The 22,448-nt window shown below is 42.4% G+C and overlaps 1 protein-coding gene across 4 annotated transcripts in view; it reads left to right on the top strand.

The window, feature by feature from the left end:
- The window catches only part of SFMBT1 (Scm like with four mbt domains 1), a 153,109-nt gene that overhangs the window by 95,075 nt on the left and 35,586 nt on the right, over nt 1-22,448 (top strand). For 3 of the 4 annotated variants that reach the window (XM_064667839.1, XM_064667840.1, XM_064667842.1), the window contains one exon: nt 19,696-19,863. In XM_064667839.1, coding sequence (XP_064523909.1) covers nt 19,836-19,863 — 28 coding nt within the window. In that variant the 5' untranslated portion in view covers nt 19,696-19,835. Of the gene's footprint in view, nt 1-18,010; nt 18,376-19,695; nt 19,864-22,448 lie in introns of those variants that run through there. The other variant, XM_064667843.1, reaches the window with a different exon arrangement.

Below are 22,448 nucleotides of genomic sequence, written 5' to 3'. Positions count from 1 at the left end.
AAGTGGCAGTGAAAAGTAAACCAATTTCTCATTTCCTCTTAACAACTCCCCAAGAGCTTTTGATTTCAGTAGTTTTTCTTTAGATACTGATAGTGGATTAATTTGGTTACATTATAAATTAATAAGCCCTCATGGCATTTAACTTAACTCCTACTTTATTTATTCCTGTTGCATTTATTGTCTTTAACATCAGTGCTGCTGTAAATTGTGGAAACTTAATTCTGAGTGTCCTCTGCCCACAATCTCTTTATAGCAAAGCACTATAGGCTGTGCTACAGTGATGACTAAGAATCACTGTAAAAGAATTGCGGGAGTTGTTTTGAGAGGCATCTATTTAAGATAGAGAGGATGTTTCTAAAAGGCGCTGTCATTTATGTGCCTTTTGGGTCGTTATGAATTCTTGGTAATAGATGTTTATGATGTGATCTCTCTGTCTTAACTTACTGTAAATGCATCAGCTATGAAAAAATTAACTTGGGGTTTTGCATTATAAGAAAATGTGCTCAAATCGAGAGCGTGCCCAGCATCGCACAGTGTTGCTGAGCTGAGCTGAGTTGTCTGTGTCCAGTGACAATTAAAACTAGAATTCATTATGCTTTTAGTAATTTTGGTTAAAAGAATGGGAAGATTCTGTGTTGCCTGAGCAGTTCTGTGGCAGTGCTGGATGTCACCACCTGGCTGCTCTTCAGCATCTCTGGCTTGCGGGTCAGTGCAGTGGAAGCTGCTCACACTCGGGTGTCGATGGTGTTTGACCAGTGGCATTGCCACCACTTGCTGGGCTTTGTTTGTGTTTGTGGTAGCAATAGTGAACGTGGCTCTGGAGCAAGGAGGGCAGGAAAATTAAGAGTGGCTCTGAACTTTAGCTTCAGCTCCTGAGCAGTGTTTGGCTTTAGCTTCTTTAATCTCCAGCTGCCTCCTAGGAAGGCAGTGGCCTTTTGAGAAAGCTTTTTTGATCAGCCTCACCTACATACCTGCAGGCAGTGGAAACAGCCAGCCTGAGAAAAAAGCCAGCTCTAAATTCCAGATTTCCTCATTTTTCTCACTGTGTTTTCCCCTACTTGGGAGGTAGGATTGCATCCCTCTGTCTGTATTTCCATGCAGCACTTTCGGACCTTTCTAATTGGTGTTATTTGTCTTCTGGGTTAGAAGAAAGCCATGACAAAGGAGACAAACTGACTGGTAGATACCCTGTGGGGTTCATTGCCCTGCTTTTTAGAGAAGGGTGCTGGGGATGCAGCACCCTGCAGGAAAGCTGGACTGTCACATTCCCATCTCTAGAGCTTGGCTGCATCCACCACAGAGCCATGCTCTTGCTGCACTCTAGAGGCAGCAGTCTGTCCTGATGTGCTGGGCAGTAGGAGACCTCTAAATCTAGAATTTACTGCTCTTTAAATCTGTTCTGCCTCTGTTACTCTAAGCTCAGGAGAAATCATCTCTGTTCACCAGTCCAAAACAGATCTAGCACCATAAACCAAAGGCAAATTGAGTAAGCCTCAATTAAAATTAAAGAGTGATTGCCCCGAAAGGAATATTAAGTAAACCCTGCAAAGTGGCATTATACTATCCTGAGCAAGGAGTGAAATTGCCAGGCTGAAGAAGGGTTCCACTTTCTGAAGTTGAACAACTGGTGCTGTTTGTGCCAGGAGCCAGGAGTAGGTTCAGAGCACTGGTGAGTGTGTCTGTGCCAGGGCTGTCATTTACCAAAGGGTGTTTCTGCTTAGCCAGAGCAGAAGGATCACAGATGATGCCTGAAGGCTGATGACATTCCCCACCTGAGGACTTAGCTCTGTGGTGGTGCTCTTGTGATGGATCTGGCATCATCACTGTAACATAAACTGTGGCTTTCAGGTAAAAGCAAGTAGATAGATCCTTTTTGAGTAGTGAGCTTCCCAGATCTGGTCCAGCTGACTGCGTCGTGCAGAATAAACATCCAAAACTTTTGGTAGTTCTAGATAAAGTGTCATTTCCCATTCTGTTCAGCAGGTGCTAAGAGAAGGGAAGATATCCACTGAGCCTCAATCATTAAAAAGTAACACTGAATTATCTTGACAATGTGCATAATTTTTTTCATCTGAAGAAAGCTAGAGAACTGGCACTCTGTTCTTGACAGTGACTGATGGAGTCACTGTCAGCAGCTCAGAGTCTAAACTGTAAACTGGCTTTCATATTGATTAAAATGTATTTGTGTACCTTGCTGGAGGAGAAGGGAAAAGTTTGATCTGGTGAGCACAGATGAATTTTCATATATCAATAAATGAAACATACAGAAATGTATGAATGAAACAACTGTTTTCAATATGTTTGGGTTTCAATTTGTATTCCTGGTCTATGGTAAATAGAGTTGTGATATCTTTAAAAGCAGCTGCTAGAGTAAAGATTTTCATTTGACACAAGAAGCCGAAGTATGTTTCTCTCTTAACAGGTTTTTTTCCCTTGGAACCAGCACAGTTACTGTCGGATGTAAGTTCACTTGAGTTTCAGAGGTACCAGACTGTACTATAGTGTAAACACAGCTGCTATGGAGTAAAATAGCTTCAGTCTTCTCTAAAGTATACAAGTTCAGTGTTAGTGCAATAATAGATGCTTATTTTATTAACTGTTAGTCTGCCTGTTGACTTCCTCAGCAAACTAAACTGATGAAGTTCACCACATGCCTTGCCTTCCCTTAACTGATAAAGGATGCCCATGGAGAGTCATGCTGGAGCTTAACTGGAAAACCTGCATCTTCTGGTCACCCAAACAACTGGATAGAGGGGTTTCTTCCCTAGATTGTAATGTGGAAAGAGTCCATGTAATGATGTGCAAACCATGTTCTTTGTGCTGGTTAAGTTCCTTTACATAACATGCCTGAATATTGTGTACTTTAAATATCAGCATAGGTGATGTCATCTTGTGTTCAGAACTGAATGGGAAACTGGTCAGGAGCAATTAATCAAGTACCTGTGAATGCACATAGACAGGACCCCTTCAAGGCCTGGGCAGTAGTGCTGGCATCAGGGAAGCAGAGGTAACCACCATCTGTATAGAACTTCCCATTTTATTTTTTTTTGGTCACTGTATGAATGCTTGTGTTTCTCGTGGCTCTTTTCCTAATTCATAGAAGGTGGGGTTTTATTATTATTATTTTTAGCCTGTGGAGGACAACTTACCTAATACCTAGTTAAATGGCTTAATGATACAACTTAGTGAACCTCTGAATGGCTGTTCTTTCTTATTTCACACAATCTGTGCATAATGATTCTGTCCTCAGAACCAGCTTTAAGGAGACTCATTCCATAAATGGATGTGTCTTAGTTCCACAAGTTCTTAGATTAAAAAAGTTAAAGTGTAGAGTGGAATTTTATCCTTACAGTAACTAAAATGTAATTTAGCTACAACAGGTCACACTTTGTGTGTGTAACCATCCAATGAGTGAATATGTGGAGCTTGTTAAATATCAACATTTAACTTATTTAGCAAGGCTGACTTCTCTCATGCAGGTTGTGAATTGGTTTTTTTGAGGGCTGTGGTGTGTGGATCTCCTCAAGCTGTAAGAGCACTGCTGTTCTCTTCAGGTCACGGCACAAACGTGCACCTCTGGAGCGAGTGTGTGGAACAGCCCAGAGCAGGCAGCTCTGGGTGGCACTGAGCAGTTGCTCAGCATGCATTCTGGCAGGTGGAAAGCATTGACAGCAAACAGCTAGAAGGGGAAAGAGGGCTTCAAGGCTTCCTAAACGTTATTTGGGACTGCTGCTTAAAGAGATCAGGTGTTGCTGGAAGCGCAGGTAGCCTGAAAGTATGATCCAATCTCCTGCTTTGCACTTCAAAACTTACTGAAAGCAGCTTTATAGCTCCTAAGTCAGATTAGTTGACAGAGTGTGTGCTGTCTTCCCATGGCTTCTCCTGATGATGCAGAGGGAGATGTACAAAATGTGGGTGCCCCAGAACACTGCCAGTCTGCTGCACTGCTCAGTGGCTGCACAACAAGCTCTGCTGCACATCCCTCTCGGCAAAAACGTGGTCACTGAGTGATGTGCAGCTGTGTCAGGCAGTGCTGCCAGTTGACACCGGCTTGAGGAGTTTTGGGAGTTCACGTGAATGTACAAAGTAAACATTTTGTTACTCTGAGCTCTGTAGTTTCTGGACTGTGCTTAAACGTTCCTTGTGGCTCCGTCAGAATGGAGCTGTTGCTCTGTTGTGTTGTACTGTGCAAAACGGGTGTTGCTGCCCCAACAGATCACAGATCAAAGCACTCTGTCTGACAGCCAGGATGATGGGGCACTGACAGGGTTATAAATAACTGAAGTAATGAAGTTTCATTCATCTTTGCTGCTACAATTGAGTGCTGCACCTGATCGGGAAGATGAAGGGGGTAGTAGTTGTTTATAAATCTTATAAATAAAGGGAGTTTTAGCCTGGGCACAGTCTCCTCTCTGGTTTTAGTGCATGAGTTTGTTCCAGTGGAAAGTTTAGTGTGAGATAGGGATGAATGAGTGGGTGTGGAACTGCCTTCTTGGGAGTAGTGCAGCCTTATTTTGGTTATGAGTGAAACTACAGCCAAGTCGTAAAGAATGCTCACAAGTCTTTTTAAAACATCTAAGTGGTGAAGTCTAGAAACAAATGTTTTGAGATAGGTTTCCTTGTTCCATGCTGAGGCTGAGCCCTGAGGAGCTGTTATTCTCAAGAAAAGCCTGACCTTTTCTTCAAGGTTCCTCCTCTTTCTCTTAAACATCAAAGGTTTTTGTAACACATGTTGAGGCAAGAGCTTGTTTGGACATTAACTGTTAGTGCTTTGGTTTTTGCTCTCTTCGTTGTTGCTCACTTGTTTATGGAGCCACGGTGCTCGTGGAAGATTTTTTGTAGTGCAGACCCAGGGTCAGTGTGATTTCCACCGTTTCTTCTCTGAATCCAGGCATGGAGGTGAACAAAGCAATTACACCAGGCCCCCTGTTTGTGTCGGGGTGGTTGGAATTGGAAATGTGAGACAGCTCCGCGTTTTCACTTCCCTCAACACACCACAAATCTGAACTGTCCGCGAGTACTGGACTGAAATAAAACTTAGGAGGGGAAAAAGACAGCTCTAAAAAAATGTACATTTGCTCTGTTTTTCTCCCTCATGCTGGTTTCTAGGAGGCAAACTCCCTCTCCAGCTCTTTCCCCTTTTCTCCTCTTCAGAAGCCATCCTTGTTGAGTGCTTGAGAGCTGAAGGCATGAATGGCACTGGGCACGTCCCCAGCCTCGTGCCTTGCCCTGAGCGAGCATAAAGCCACGATGCATGCAACCAATCTAGGCTAGAAACAGGCAGTAGGGTTTTTTTTTCTTCACAGTAACTGAGTTTTATCACAGTAACTGACATTCTAATGAACCAACTTGTAATTAACGTCAATGAAATCTAACTCGGTTGTTATTTAAATAATGCAATAATCTTGGTAGCAGCATTTGTGGGGTTTTGTGCCATCACGTAGTGAAGACACAGCGTGGAAAGTTAAAAATAAAACAGTAAAAATCATTGAAAGCTGGCAATTTAGGAGGCTGTGAGAAATATTTACAGTGTTTATTGTAGCAATGAATGCTGTAGAGTTCATGGATGCAGAAAATGAATAAGCTCTTTGGGACACTGTTCTTGGAGCCTTTTCTCACATCGCAGAGGACGGTGCGATGGATTTGTTGGGCCAAAGGGAAGAAAAGCTTCTAATGCTATGTGGACCTGGGGTGGCTACTGTATGAGGAAGAGCAAGAGTTTCTGTTAGATCTTGGTTTTTGAAAAGGGTTTGATAGAATGAGACCTGTATAAGCAACTTTTATTTGATTTCCCCCCCCCCCCCCTACATCCTTTAGATTTAGAAAGTATTCACTTCATCCCTGAAGTGTCAGTAATTGGGACTTTAAGGGCAGGAATTTTAAATGCAAAAGAGATTTGCTACACCGCTGTGGTGTAAGTCAGTAAAATAAATGACCAAGTCTTCTGCTAAAGCATTTGATGTGCTTGGTCTCCAGCTTCTTCATGGAAATCTCTGGACCAACTAGTTTATGTTTGTAAAAGAAAATGTTGTTTCTGAAGCAACTGGATATTTTCTAGGTGTTTATTCTTTCTTTTGCCCTTAGTTTCTCCTTAGGGCAACATTGCAGTGATTGTTTTTACTGATCCCCCGTTTTCCCTCTTTGTTCTCTGGCTCCCCCTCTCCCCAGCTTTGCGTGTACCATGGGAAAGAGCCTAACACCCTTTCCTTCTTGAGGCTTTTCTTATCAAATTTAAGTTTTTTCAGGCATGATACTTCTTTAAATATGTATGATATAATGTGTCTGCGGTCAGGGAATTGAGTGGTGCTAAAAGTCATCTTGTTGTCTGAGGAATATTCTGATGTTTCCACTTGTGAATCCCAGCAGCACTAAGGATGCTGTGTTTAAAGCAGTAGTGAATCTCCCAGTAAAAATGTTGAAAAAGTAACAAGTACCAATAAGTGAGCACATGTGGAGGATAGTGTTTAAAAGCCCATGGTCTGTAAAGAGAAACTGTTTAGAATCTGCCTTGTTCGAGATTTCAGAGTGAGATCTGAACAAGAAAAGCTCCTGATCTCCCTTGCCCATCGTGTTTCCACTCTATGAAGTGCAAACATTATGGTCTTGCATGTTGTGACTTCAGCACTGTGTTGCTCTGCAAGAACATTGTGTTTGGCTTTGTTTTTGGTTTTTAGCTGAAACATCCCAGCTCCAGAGCTGCCATGTGGGCAGGCTCACAGGCATTCATTTAGCCTTCCAGTTTGTGAATACATCTTTTTTACCTGCTTGGTACAAGCCTGTTCCTTGTGGGCTCCCCCACAGGTTTCTCCCCTTTTTCCCTTGGAAATCCTTGCTTCAAAATCAAGGCTGATTTGCTGTCATGTCTGCCTTCCTTTCCTCTGCAGCACTGTTTTCCTCTCCTTCCCATTTTGATAGCTCACATTTTAGAGAGCTACAAGTTATAACCTAGTTTTGCTTGACTGCTGAGGAGCCTCGATGCAGTTCACTGCCATTGCAACCTTATTGTGGCTCATCAGCATCTTTACCCTTGCCTTCTTGCCTTGAGCACTTAGACCTTTTAAAAATAACATGTCCTCCTATGGCAAAGCCTCCTTTACCTTCACTCCAAGAATTAAAATTAATATCACTTGGGGTGGACACTTCTCAAAGTGAAAGATGCCATTTTTCTGTGGAAAAGAAGTAGCTTGCACAGATCATCTGCAGCACAAAGCTATGAAATAAGTTCTGCAAAATTAAAATTCAGGTGGGGGTTATGCAGATTGCCTTATTTGAATATTTAAATGTTCTGTAGCTTTTTGATGACTGCTTTATCATTGTTTTCCATATATATGCAATGATGCTCATTTACAGCCTTCCCCAATCAGTTATACAGCAAATACCACTGCTATAAATAAAATGTCATTTGCAGGAGACAGAGTTTTGTAAGTTAAATGAGGAAGAAATGTTCCCTTTGAAGAAATGTTAGCCGTGATCAGTTGGTCAGGATTTTCTCTGTAGGATTATTAAAAGGAGTGGTTGAAATTTGCCTTTTCCACTCCCCTTCTTCCCTGATAGTGGCCAAGGAAGACTTAGGGGGTTTGGAGTGTTTCAGGAAGATTGTCCAAAAGAAAAAAAAGAAAAAAAGTCTTGGGATGTTGCCTCCTGTTGCAGCTCAGTCAATGTAGTAGTTGGCAATCAAAAAGCAGCAGTGCTGTTTGTCACCATCCCTGGCCATGCAGTCACAGCCCCCTCTGTGCCATGGCTGCTGTCATAACCCTGCACTCAGCTGTTCCTTCTCTTCAACAGAAAACCAATAGCTGTTGGTTTTGGTTTTTTTTTCCTTGTTCTTTTCTTGGTCAGATCATGCTCTGGCTTGTTTTGTGCTTCTGCACTGTCTACTAAATAATTCAGATGTTTCTGTCTAGTTATTCAGTATCACTGGCTTTGCTTTTAGCATTTAAACAGTGTCAGTAAACTTGTATTTGTCACCGCTGGGGAAAATACACTCATTTTTGCTGTTACACCCCAAAGCTCCAGTAGTGTGTGACAGATACACCACTTGAGCAGCTCATGCAGCCACACACCAGACTGCTGAGCTGCTCCTGATCCTGGCTCCACCATGGGCTCTCCTGCACCTACAGGGAAATCACCACATGGCAGTGATAGATCCTGCTCCGGGCTGGGGAATCTTGTCAAATCAGTTCTAAACCAACTTAGATTAGATTAGTTCCAGGTGATTATACTCAAGACTTCCTCATCAGTGACACTTATCTTTGGAAGATAAGGAGCAGCTCAGGTCAGAATGCATCTCAAGGTAACAGCACAGCAGTTGTTCAAGAGTGCACAGGAGACATGAGGCAGGTTGGGGATCTGACAGTCAAACCCAGACTGCTGAGGGCTTCTTTTTTGAACAAGTGGTGGTGGTTAAGATGTAGGATAAACTTGCCTTCAGCACTTGTTTTGATAAGGAGTCTTTAAATATGCATTGTAGGAAGTTGAATTTTGCCTCATCTAGGATTTCTGACTCGAGGTGACAATTTTTACTCAATAGTTGAGATGGAAAGTGATTTTATTTAATGAAAATGGAATTAGAAGTTCTTATATTCACATTTGGAGGCTTAAGCAAAGGGACACAGCCTTTGGGATACATTCTCCATTGATGCCCGTGCAGGGTAGGATCATGGTTCTGGTTGGGGCTTCCCCTCACTTTTAAGGTGATAATTCACAGTCATGTTTTTGCTTTTAAGATGGGGAGTGCCTGCATGAGAGAAATGACTGTAGTCCTGGTGAGGACTAACATTTGGATGGTATGTAGGTAGCATGCTGTTCTACTGGGGGAAGGAGAAGAGGACATACCTTTATGGAAGAACTGAAACCTGCTGCTGTTTAATTTTCTGTGCTCCTGGTGTTTCTGTCCTGTGCTGCTAGTGAGGTCAGTCACAGCTTGCAGAGCTGCAAGGAGGAGGAAGGGGGTGTCCTCACTGCTCCTTGGCCCCAGGCTGACAGTGCAGGGCACTGGGAGCTCTCCTTGTGCTGAACTGTGAGCGGAGGGAGATGATCCCGGCGTGTTCCACTGCTCCAAACGCTGCTCCAGCCTGCGATGTTGATCCTCGTGTGGTCCCATCGTGACATCAGTGACATGAGCCTGTCCTGCCCTGTGGAGCAGGAGGGATGGATGGACACTGCTGGCTCCGAGGAGCGGGTGGGGAGATGCTGCAGATGCCGTGATAGTGCCGGCACCTGCCGCCTGCAGTGCAGCTTGGGAGCGTTCCAGGGCTGCTCTGGGAATGAGACTTGCCTTTCACAGTAATGAAACAGCGAGACTAAGCCAGGAAAATAAAAACCTGAGGCACAGAAGTCCCGAGGCGGTGCTGTGCTCTGAAACGTGGCTTTGTGAAGAAAATGGCAGGGCAGGCCTGGAGTCCTGACCCTTCCAAGTTTGTAGCCTCATTTATTTGGATTTCATCTGAAATGAAGAAGTGCTTATTTCTGAAAGCAAGGCCTGAGTGCTGATGGCCTTGATGATGAAGTGGCTTTGTAGAGGGTGTTCAGTGAGTGTTGGGTGTGGTTGACAGCTTTTAGAATCTTCCTTCCCTTAATCACTTTCCAAAGTTATTAGCTCTAGCACCTGAGTCCATTTGGGAGGTTGAGTCTTACTTCTTGCTAGTAGGTAGCAAGAGTCCTTGTAAGGGAAAATGATGCTGGGTTTTGCTTTCCAAAGACAACCTCATCAGCCACAAACTTTCTCTGTTTTGTTTCCTGTTCTGTGACCTGCGCTGGCCACTCAGGAGTAAATTAATTCTTCCTAAGGAAAATTGTGAGTTGCAAGCCTGTTTTGATCCAACTCAATGTGTTGTGATGAGTGCTTTTGATAAGACTGTCTCCTGTTTGCTTTTGCAGCTTTTATTTGCAGTCATTGTGGGGGCTTTTTAGTGCCACTGCTTGTTAAAATAGGTTTTCTGTCTGTTGGACAGCAACAGCAGTTTGATTTGTGGTTGCATCTGTCTAAGCAGACCTTATGTTCAAATATCATTAGCGTGCATAAAAACAAACACAGCTTCTATGATTAAGGAGTTTTTTAATTGAAATTATTTAAGATTGAATTATTTAGATTGAAATTATATGCTACCAAGACTACAAACTTTATAAGAAAGTATTTTTCATCTTTATTTTCACTCTAGCCTGCCACTGACAGTTTGACTAATGGGTTAGTTGGTTTGCTCAGGGAAGAAAGCCTGATGATCTATGTATGTAAAGAAGCGTGAATGAAATACCACTCCCTTTGTTGTCCCCTAGTATCAGTGCCAAATTTTTTAAATATAGGAACCAAAAGTTAAACCATCAAGTCTGTTTTTAAACCCAAATCTAGGAGATTGTTTATTATTTCACAAGTGCTGTGCACCGAAGAGTGTACCAGCTGAGCTGGAGATGTGTTGCAGTTCCTGCTTGCTCTAGGAAAATCAGATCTAGAACTAGAGGTCAATGTATTAATAAATAGGTTTAGCTCCTAACCTTTAAACTTCTATATTGGTGGGGTGGAGAGTGTGCTTGTTGGGAATAAATGTTCTTAGTGGTAAGTTGGGCTTTTTTGTGGATCTCAAATGTCTGGAGGTCGTGTGAGCCCTCACAGACTGACAGGATCCGAGTTTGTCCTCTGATTGTGGTGGCATTCAAGGGAGAGTTGCCCTTTTTGTGTGTACCTTGTGGTTTAGGAGCTGTTCTGAGAAATGGGTGTAATATATTACCTTTTCTGTATTGTGTGCCATTTCAATGACATGACAAAGGAAGTAGGAGCGTGCTTTGACATGAAAAAAGCGTTTTATCTGATGGACTTTTAAAAAATGTCTTATTTGCAAAATAACTTCCTTCCCCCTCCACATCTCCTTTAATTGTTGTGTTGTCTGCAGTGGTGACATCCATTAGGAGGTTCTCTGAAACAGAAGTTCAATTTCAAAGAAGGTTTTGGAAGGTAGTGCAAATTTTTTCCCTTTACGTGACCTGAGGGCTGAGCCAAGTTGAGTGTCCTGCTCGGGTTTTATTCAAAGACTTTCCTATAACATATGCACAGAATATGAGGCTTCAACGAGGACTTGTTTGAATAAATTGAGCCTCATGGCAGTATTAGGGAGCTCTTTATTGTAACTTCGTTGACCTTCGTACTTTATCTTAGGCCTGACATCCTTCATACGCTGAAATTAGTTTCCAAATCTAACAGGTGATTTTCTTCAGGTTTCTTCTGTAATTCTTACATTTCAGGCACTTAGGATTAATTTGTATCTTTGTTAATTACCTAAAATGTATGTGCAATGAATGTACTTCTTGACTTAAAACACTTTATTCTCACTAGGGGATAGCTGAATTGTATCCTTAATTATATTGAGCCATTGATACTTTGTCTTCTCCCACTTAGCAATGCAGGTGCTCTTCCTTGATGCCCTGGAAAGGGCGTGGTTTTCTTTTTGTTTGGGAGCTGATAGTTGAGTGCTTTGCCACCCATAGCTCCCCCCAGGTTGCTCTCTAGGGCTCTGTGCTGCAGATCTCAAATCTTGGCATCGGCTCAGAGCTGGCTCTTGAACAGAGTCGGTTCCTTGCATTTTTATTTCAAGCCAGAACAAGACTAGTGGTGACTCTGACAAAAAGTTAAGTCATTTCACTTAAAGTCTAAACCCATTTATGTAATGTGGTTTCTCCAGGGAAGCTGAGAAGGCTTCTCAGACGAAGTTGAAAGGGTTCCTATCCCTGATGGCTGTCACACTGCAGTTTAACTCTTGCCTGGTGCTTCCTGATGGGCAGCCATCCATGTCACTTCATTATGGACTTTGGGATTCAATACTTATATGCACTGGGGATTAAGATCCAGAGGTAGAAGTCGGTTTCTTTCCATCTGAGTGCTCTTATTTTATCTCACCACAAATTATACTACATTTTCCTGGTGGAATATTTTCTTGTTCATGCTGCTTGTCCTTTTACAGAGGATAAGAAGCTGCCAAGGTGTTGTCTGGGACTGGGGAGCAGCAGGAACTTCACATTTTTTTTACTTCATCTTTTCCAGCTTGTAACTTCAGGCAGTTGTATTTGTGCAATAGGATATGAAATAACAAAATCAACAATGAAAACAGAGCAGTCTGTTCTGTCTGGTGTCTTTATTTGGCCCATAACCCCCAATGTGCATTTACTCTGCATGCCATGAAAATAGGCGAAGAGAGCAGAAAAATGCTGGAGATTTTGTATTTAAAACACAAACCCAAACCTTAAGGACTTGACAAAACAACCCAAAACTTCCCTAAAAGTTGAAGAATCAAAGGAAGCATTTCTTAACAAGTTCTATTTACAACCAGTTATGAACACAAAGGAACTTCTTGGGACACCCTGTTGTGTGTTGTTCCCCTGTCAAGTGAATGCTCTGGCTGTCCAGTGGCTTCTGAATTAGTGGGAACAGAGCTGTGACTTTTACATTCTCACCTGGACTTAACCTGTAGTCCCATGGAAATTGCTTTCCCAGCTGGGTAGCACAGCAAGGGTTGTAAAGTAAGATCCCATAATTTGTTGAGCTGGACCTGAGTGTTTCAAGATTCATTAACCAGGCTTCCCAGTTTTAGGTGTGTTACGTGTATGGTCAGGCATATCCAGGCAGTGAGTCAAATCCTGGAAGCCACTGGACTTCAGACAGGGGTTGGGAGTGGAAAACTGGCAAAAATTGGCATAACCTAAACATAAAAGATAAACACCACAGATTATATTGGCAGATTTTTGCTAAATAGATTATTATTTGTTGGTTTTTTCTATGTTGTACAAGTAGCTCTAGTAGAAGGTTGAGTTAAAGGTATGAGCATTGGTCTCATTTTGTGACAAAACAGATTATCCTTTTCTCTGGTAAATACTCTTATGCTAATAAAAATGCATGTTCACAGACAACATTTCCACGTTTTCAAAGCAGAGGAGCTCTGACACCAGTTCTCTGGTGAAGCACTGGCTGCAGGCAGTGGTGGGATCCTGTCCTGTCCTGCTGGCTGGATTGTTCTGCCCACCTTGTTTGTGGGCACTGGGTAAATCCAGGGAAACTGTCATAAATACAGGCTTGCTTTTTTTTTAATCAAACCCTTGAAATAAAAATAATATCTGTATTATTGCATTAGACTGCAGTGGTGCAGGCTGGTTTAACATCCTTTGCAGAGATGTTTGCAGTCCTGTAGTTACTTTCATTCAGGAGGTGTGAAACATGCTCCAGAGCCACACAGCCTTCTGTAAGCCTGGCTTCCTGGTGTTGGTAGTGTTCTGGATTCTCCATGGCAGATTCTTTGCTCCTTTTACATTTTATGAGAATTTCTTTGGAAGTGTAAGAACAGAAGGTGTGTTCTTTAAATGCAGCTCTCTTGCGGAGTCTCAGAGTTGTTCTCGCAATGGGAGGGATGAACTTGGAGTTCTCTTCTGCTAAAATAGATTTAATGGGAGCAGCAGGGAATTGGAAGGGTGGAACTGTTAGGAGTACTGGTCTGTGAGCAGAGATTGCAGTGCAGGTGGGAGAGAAATATAGTAAGTTTTAATAATTAATCCAAGTCTGGTGATAATATTTGAATATACATATGTAATATTCATGTTCAATATTAGGCCATACAGAAGCTGTTCAGATAAGAAAACTCAAGCATGCTCTTGGCAGGCAGAAAGATGACAGGGATTGCAGGAATCCTGTGCCATGTCTTCAAGAAAGCTTCTTTTGCAAGGAGCAGGAGTCAAGCCTTACGACCAACACAATTTCTGCCCTTGCAAGGACAAAGCCCAAATAAGTTGACAATAAGAGACTTGGCAGACAGAGATTAGAGGGGTTGAAACTTCAGAAGTTTCGACCACTTTTGTCGAAATAAAAATTCCTCGCGAAGGACGGTCGGCTGCTGGTCACTGCTGTGGCCCTGGGACAGCACAGAGGCAAAGTCTGCAGCCAGAGCTGCTGGAGAAGGGCTGGTCACCAGGCCCGTGTCCTGTGGCCTCGGACAAGAGCACAGAATTGTCTGATTTGGCTGTAAAAGAAGGGCAAGAGCAGAATGTGGTAAACTCAGAGCAGGTTTGCTTACAGTTGGATTTGCAACTGCAAAAATGTGGGAACGCAGTTGCCCCTGTTATTTATTTTTTTAATATAGGGAAGTTTTGTGTTTGTTTTGGAGCACCCAGTGTGCCATCCAGACAGCCTAAGGAAAATGCTGGTGGTCCTACCTCCAATTAAAGGTCATTCAATTATTTGTTTATCTTTGGTAAATCGTTAGAGAAACAAGCAAACAAGCTCCTTTTTACAGACCGGCTGTTTCATGTATGTGTGTAAAAATAATGCTTTAAAGAGCTGCAAGTCAGCCAAAGGTTTCTGTTCTCCACACTGGATGGGATTATTCCTTCAGCAGCTGTGACTAATGAAATCGGTAGTATTTTTATTACTTTGTTTTAGAAGCATCAAACTTTATTTTGCCTGTCTGTAGTCTGCTTTCTGGGCCTTGCAGGGCTGTCTTGGGAAGATTTGGAATGTGCTAACAGTGCTGAGCCAAGGCTTCTGTGGCAGGTAGTTTGCTGCTGAAGCAACTGTAAACTGATTTTTGCTTGTCACAGAACAGCAATTAAAATGGCTTGAAAAATTGAAATTCCAGCATAAAGTGGAAATTGTGAGAGTCTTCCACTTTGTCTTTTGGTTGTGGAAGGTCAGATACTGGGAAAGCTTGTGAAATACTTACTTTGTTTATGCAACTGAAAGTTAGAAAATATCTAAAGTGTTATCCAGGCTCCCAGCTGTTAGTGACTAAATAAGAGAGGAGAAAATTACAAGAAAGGTCTTAAACCCTATTTTCACTCTAAAAGGCTTAGAGAACAAGGAGCTTGCATGAAATACAGGAGTGTGGAGACCCTTTCTTGGAGAAGTGGGACCTCTATGGAGGGTCCCAGCAGGAGGGAGAATGATGGGGCTGGGGCAAGAGGGAAGGGCATAGATGTAGGTGTCTACAATACTTTGCTTCCCAAGAAAATAATTCAGATATGATGTTTGACAGCTGTCTACTGGCCTTCTGGTGCTGTGGGTGAGGAAGAAGAGTTAGTGGGCCCTAAGAGGAGCATTGCTGTGGTTGTTGAATTGCAAAACATGAGAAATGAGAGTTGTACTCCATGTGGCAGATCAGACAGAGCCTGGATTTGTGAGTACCCTGCTCCTGCACCGTGTGACTGGAGTTAAGAAATCCTCGGGTGGGCAAAGCCTTGGTGGCTTCCACGCCCCTGTGTTGGTGTCTCACAGCTCCTGCAGCTTTGTGGAGCTTTGCTGAGCTGCTGCTCCGAGTGTAGCAGAAGTGACCATGCAGACACTCGCTGATCTGTGAGTCTGAAACAGTTCCATCACAGATACTAAAGATTTCTTACACCAAACGCTGAATATTTGTTTGCTTTTGGCTCTGTCAGTGCTGATTTCAAGGGTGAGGTTTTTTTCAAAGGAGGCAAATATCTGCTCTTGTGCCCTGATGGAGGGGGGTGCTGATTTGCTGTGGCAAGTAATCAGCTGTATCCTTCCACCGAGTTGGCAGCAGTGCTTAGCCAGAATCTCTGACATTTTCCCCCAAAAGGATGTGGCTGTTTGAGGAAATGTACTGACTCTAATGTGGGGGTTTGGCTGTTTCTGTACTGCGAGTGCATTGCTACAAAAGAGTGAATGAAACTCACACTGAATAGCTTGAAAGTTAATTTTCTCTAGCACTGTTGATTTTGGTTCTGATTGAGAAATTTGCACTGTATCTTACTTGTTTTGTGCTGAAAACACTAAGTAAGAGTACTCCCAACTGCTGTGATACAAAACTCACCAGTATACCTGGAATGGATTACACAAAAACATTTATGAGGAATCAAGTATGAACTTGTAAGTCAAACCTAAAATTAAGTTGGCTCCTACCTGAGTAGTTTATTGAGTTCTGGTTGTGCTATAGAATTATTTTTTTTTTTTACTAAACTCTACTGATATTTAGCATACTTCAACTTAAGTTGTCATCCCAAAAGGTCCTTTCCATTTTTTTACTTTCTTCTATCAGTGACAAGTTGGCAGAGTCTCAGTCAGGCTGGGTGGAGTCTCTTTGTCCTCTGAGAGGGTGCAGATGTGTTTTCCAAAGGGCTGATGTTCTCCACCTGGCTTTTCTCCTCTGGTAAAGGACCTGTGCAACTGCATTTCAGCTACCTTAGATCTGCTTGTACATTGATAAGGTGTGTGGCCTGCAAGTACCCAGTCACATACAAATCTTGATTTGAACGTGCCCCCTTCTGCCCTGGAGCCACTGTCTCACCTTCTTGTAGCAAAAAGGGCAGCTGAGACCTGTATTCATGATTGACTGCAGTGTGTTAGGTTAGGAAAAAGGTTAAAAAATAAGCTGGAAGTTGTCTTTTGCAGGCTGTGGAAATTGCTGATTTCTGCAGTACTGATACAAGCAGAGGGCAGGTGAGCACCTGGGACTGGCAGCAGGTTGTAGCTGAGGTTACGTGTGGCAGCTTCAGGAATAAGGCTGGGGGAGATCTCTGCCCTGTGGTTTGGAGCCTCAGTCAGTGCAGCAGCAGGACTTGGCCCTCTGGGATGGAATGTTGTACAGTCCCTTCTCTGTGAAGGAAAAGTCTCTCGGCTAATTTTGTCATAAGAGTTTTAGATCTTGACTGCAGAAGAGCTTTTATGATGAGCTTGTGCCTGAGTAAGAGGCATTGGGAATATTCACTGAAGGGGTCACTGAGTAAGTGTGTGCTGGGAAAGGGTTGCTGCTGCTACTGCTGGGTGCTCATCTGTACCAGCTTTGTACTTCTCATTGTTCTTCCTGAATTTTTTTTTCCAGGCAGGAGTCTGTAGTAGAGGGGTGCTTTTGTCCTGAATAGATTTCTTTGAAATGAAAACAAGAATTTCCACTGCAAACACTGGACCTAATTAGAAGAGGTGCTGAACAGGGCACTGTCTGTGTCATAGCTGTGAATCCTCCAATAAAAGATTTGTTACAAAAAGTCTTTGAATGAAGTGCACGGGGCCGTCTCCCCTCCTAGGGAACACATAATTAGTATTCCCTTGAAGTGAAAAAGCACAGGTATATGTGTGAATGGGCTTAGGCACCAGGAGGACATTTAGGCCCTCTACTCCCACCTCCAGGGTATGGTCCAAGAAAAACAAAAGGACCTTTACCTTCCTTGTTGCTTTAGCAGTAGATTTATCTCAGTGTTCAGAGGCAGAGCTGCAGCTTTCAGGTGCTGAGGAACCCCTTCCCTGCCCTGGCAGACCTGCAACAGGTTTCCTGCCTGCTTGGGCAGAGTGAAGCTCTCTATAGTAGACAAAGGGGGCCAAAGTAGATTTTACTGGATGCCTGGCATGAAGGAATTCGCTGAAACTTGATCCTTTCTGTAGCTTCTTCCCCAGTCCTTAGGGGTGTCTCCTGTCCCCGTTGTCTCCTGTGCCTTTGTTTTAAAATAATATTAAGCCTCAGACACCAGCTGATTTACTTTAATTCAACATCCAACTTATGTTTGATTTCTTTTCATATTCAAGTGAGCCATCTGGCTTTAATGAACTGTAACTGTTTTTAATGCTGCCTCCAGTTGCTAACATCTGAATATTTCATGTGCTGAAAGGAGATTTGAAATGCAGAAGTGAGACTGAAGAGTCCAAAGTATTTCCAAATCAGCTCTGTTCCAGCAGCACTTGTGCTCCCCTTCCCTCGAGATTTATCAAAAGATAATCTTTGGGGTGCCAGACTGTAGGCACAGCCCTGGCAGGGGCTAATTACAAGTACTCTCAATTTTGTGTACAGAAAACACCAGAGCTGCTTATGAAATCCTGAATAACTCCCCAACTTGACTTGGGCAGAATATCAATCAACTTCAACAGGAGCTGCCAGTATTTGGCATCTTCTAAATCAACAGCCTCTTTGGTGTTTGGGGTATGGTTTTGTGGTGGGTTTTTTTTTTTTGGGGGGGAAGGGGTGTCTTAAATATTTTCATGTTGCAAAAAGAAGATAATTACATCACCTGCTTTAGTTATAGACACTAATCGAGAGCTGAATCCCATGAACTGAAAATAGCTTAATTGCAATTAATTCTGAGGGTACTTTGCCAGGGCTTCACTGTTAGAAACCAGTGGCACATCCCCAGATTTGTTGGACTACGTGCTTTGCTTGGCATTTTTCACAGCGCTGCCTTTGTTTTGGCTCAGCACTGTGACAGCTGATACACTTAGGATAGGGCATTAGCAAGGAGTATTTTGATTAATGATTATATGATTCTAAAGTATTTTGTTGGTTCTTCCCTCTGTGCCAGGCATGGTGCAGGTTGCCGGTGACATCATCTTCCAGCATTACTTTATAAAAGGTGGAAAAATGGAAACTCAGTCTGTCTGTAGGAGGAAAGTCTTGAGAGAGGGTAGGCTGGGAACATGTGCTTGCATTTGTCCTGAGAGCATGGAGGAAGTGTGTAAGGAACCACTGGAGACTGACAGAGGGTGGTACCTGGGCTTCATTTCTCATAACTTTCCCACAGAGGCTGAGCTGAATTGGGAGTTCAGTTGTGACCTTGCAGTTACATGCTGAGCACAGTCTTTCTGAGCTGGAGTGCAGTAGGTTAGAAGCATATCACAGGAACTGGCAGCTGAGTTCCCTTCCAGACACATTCCTGGAGCTATAATGAATAAAACTTATTAATATCTTCTACACAGTAGATTTTTGTGGCACTAAGCTACCATTCAATAGGAGCTCTTAATAATAACTCTTGCTACTCTAAAAAAATTTTATTTTCACATGTAATGAAATTTTTTGAAGTCAGCTGTAGTTCTGGTTGTACTTGAGAACTTTCTACAGGACTGAGCACTGCTGTAAGACATTTAATTCTGTTCAAGTTGGTTTATTTTTGTGTGAATGATGCCACCTCTAAGGATTATCACAGAGTTTCCATAGACAGTATAGCTATACAAAACTCAAAGGCTTTTCAAATGTGTAGGACTTTCTTTTTTTAAACCATAGTTATTAAAAACGTGTTTATCTCAGAAGTGCCACCTATGTTTTTTTTAAAAGCTGATTTTTAGTCCTCTACATTATTTCTGGTATCTTGCCTAAAACAAAAAAAAACAGGTGCTTCCTAGACATTCAACAAGAATGCAAAGGCTATTTAAAATTATCTTTTTTTTTGACAAGAATTTAACTTATTAATCTTGGGGTTAGGGCCACTTCATGCCTCATCTCATTGGTTTATATAAAGTTGTCAGTCGAAGTGTGTTGTTATTAAATAAACATGTAACCTAGGCTTTTATTTACTAAACAACTTTGCTTTAATGGAGAATTTTGTAAGGAAAGAAAACTTGCAGTGCACTCACTGCCAGTGCACTGAAGTAGTGGGCTCACTTTAGACCTCTCCTTCCTCGGTTTCTGCCATTCATAATGAAATCATGATTTAATAGCTCATAGGAGTAGGTTTGAAAATTGGATATGAGGAAGAAATTCTTAAATGTGAGGATGGTGAGGCACTGGCACAAGTTGCCCAGTGGCTGCCCCATCCCTGGAAGTGCTCCAGGCCAGGCTGGATGGGGCTCTGAACCAACCTGGTCTGGTGGAAGGTGTCCCTGCCCATGACAGGGGGATTGGAATGAGATGGGCTTTAAGGTCCCTTCCAACCCAAACCATTCTATGATTCTATCTTAAAAATAGTTAAAAATCACATAAAGATTTTCTTACCAGTTGTTCTTTTCAGGTGTTTTCCAGGATTCCTTCTTGAATGTCCTGGCTCCCAGTAGGATCGAAGGCGGGAGGCAACTCATGACCAGCCAACAGTGACAGCCTTGGGCTCCCCTGCTTCTGGCTGCTCGAAACAACCACCAGGCTGCTGTGGAGATGAATGGAGAACAGCAGTATGATGCAGGTAATAGTCCAGCTGAGCTCCCTGGCCAACTATCCTGAAAAACTTGGCAAGCAAGATGGAAGACAGCTGAGGACAGTGAATGTCCACTGGGCATGTGTCTGATGCTGTGCACTGTACACAGGGAGAAATGCAAATTGCAGTGATTTGGGGTTAGATTCTGGCCCTCAGGCTGTCGTGGTTATGTTTGTTTTTGCTTTACTTCAAAGCAGGATGTGTCACTGGCTTGAAGAACAAAGTCTCACCCACCTTAGGAATTGTGTTTTTAAGAAGCTGTGACTCTCCTCTTTGTGGTACCACCATGAGATGGGCTTACAAAGAGCTCGGTGGTTTTAACACTACTATTTTAAGGCATTTGTCTGTCAAAGTAGTTAATATTATCTTGTCTGTCCTTGTGTTCATCTTGCTCTTAAATTTTTGACAAGGTTGTGCTGCTGGTTTAAAAAGTCAGATAACTGAAGTTGTTTGCTGCCATTGTAATCTGTCCTGTTTTTCTGAAGTGCCTTGGTGTGTCCACTTTGATAGGCTTGTGATATCAATCCCTAACCTGCTGCAGAGTGGTATATTATGATAAATTAGCTCAGGATTTGGTTCACCTTGAAACACCAGGTCTGGGATGGCTGGGAATACTAACAGCTTTCTGAAGCAGTTCTGGGATTGTACCCTCTTATGGGGGTAGGGACCATCCATTTTTTTCTGTCTTGTTTGCCATGGTTTGTCCCTTGTCCATGAGGAGGTCCCTGCCTATGGTGTTGGTACAGTTAATGTAAAGCAAATTTTAGTTGTGTAAACAGTGCAAACAATTGGATCAGGACTTCATCTGGGTATTAATTTCCTTTGGTACTTGTCCTGCAAGCTGCTCTTCTCATGGGAAAATTCACTACTGGTAGTTTTTGTACCTTTACTTCTTGGAAATCTAATTACTGCCGGTGTTAGTGAAGGAATGTTAAATGTGGGTTTAATCTTTAGTGCTTTTAGGAGAACACTGTCTTCTGCTTTATGATTTTTATTTGTTGTCAATGTTATATCCTCAAATAAGCAAGAAAAGACATCATGGACAAGGATATAGAATGTCTTCAGGCACTTTTCTGCCTTTTTCCTCAGCTAGAGGAAATTGCAGACTTCTGTCAGCGAGCATAAGAGAGAGGAACAGTAAGGAGATGTTTAAGTGGTCAGCAGTGGTGTGTTCACAGGCTGATTCCTTGGTACTGAAGCCTTTATTGTCATTTTTCCATCTTCCTCAAAAAGCATCAGAGGACACAGAGTCCTCTCTCACTCTGTGCTTTTGGAATAGCTGGGAAGGGTTTGATACTGCCTTGAAATTACTCAACAGCTATTTTCCTGAGCATCCTTTTGTGCCAGGTTTAAGTACAGGAGGCTGTGAAAAGCAAACAATAACTGACAGGAGCTTTACTTGCTGCATTCAGAGAGCCCACAGAAAATGATGCCTGTGTAAGCATAAGCACACTGGTTTTGTTGTGCCCTCAAATACTGTTTTCTGAAGTGCTTTTGAGTTAGACCTGTCCAAACTACTGCCGGAATATTCCCTTCCTGTTCTTTGACCTATGTAATTTTTTCCACTTGATAATTTGTAGCAGTTTTGGAGATTGCCCTCTGTCTTTCTGTTTTTACAGGCTCTCTGCCTCCCAAGAACCCAGACAGTGGTCAGGGTTGCTGGTTGTGATGCTCTTCCACACTACAAGGGGAAAAGACAACTTTCATTCTTGTCACAGTCTTTCTCAGCTGCCGAAATTCCAACCTGTCTTTATTTATTCATGGCCGTGCAGCTGGTATAGATGAAAAAGATTAACTGTTATTAAAATCAGATTGAAATGTATCTACATTTCAGGGTGAGAAACCTTTAGGTTAGCCTTAATTGAAGGTCTTGCAGACTTCAGTGTGATGTACTTTAATGTCCAATGTGACAGCCTTCAACTATATCACATTAAAGATGCATGAAAGTTATTTGCAGTGAGAATTTAACTCAAATCCAAAGATCAAAACAGCCCAGTGTAGACTGTTTCCATTTCAGGTATTTTTAAGGGCTACCTTCCCTAATATTTCCTTGCATTCTTGTGTCCAAATGGTACAATTCCATGTTCTTCCTGTATGTATCAAGAGAGCAGCAAGAAGTGAATCATGATAAAATTCAGAAAGGAAGAGTTAGTGTTCCCAATAATGCTAGTAAAAACAGTGATAAATGGAAAGTGTTGTACCCACCTAGGAAACTGCTGATATTCTTATGGATCGTTTTCTCACCTCCCAAGTGGGTGACCATTCTCCACAGAACTTCTGTAGGGCACTTCTCAAATTTTGCTGGAGAAAACGTTAGCTTCATTTGAAAGCTTTACTGACCAAGTTGTATGGCAAGGCCAGAGAGATGGGAATTGCATCTGGTTTCTTCCCCTGCCTTTGCCAAAGTTGTGCTTTGTTGCTCAGTCATCCTGTCTAATAGGGAAAAATATGTCTCCATGTAGTAGAAAGCTGAATTCATTTAGGACTTGTAACAATTAAGGATATGGGGAGAAAGAGCATAAATATGTACATCCATGCAGCATTAGATTAATAAATTTTGCTTTAAAATCAAA

This window comes from Pseudopipra pipra, chromosome 11 (genome assembly GCF_036250125.1).
Source record: "Pseudopipra pipra isolate bDixPip1 chromosome 11, bDixPip1.hap1, whole genome shotgun sequence".
Classification (NCBI taxonomy): Eukaryota; Metazoa; Chordata; class Aves; order Passeriformes; family Pipridae; genus Pseudopipra; species Pseudopipra pipra.
Note: the sequence above shows the minus strand (reverse complement) of the source record. Positions and strands in the feature narration are given on the sequence as shown.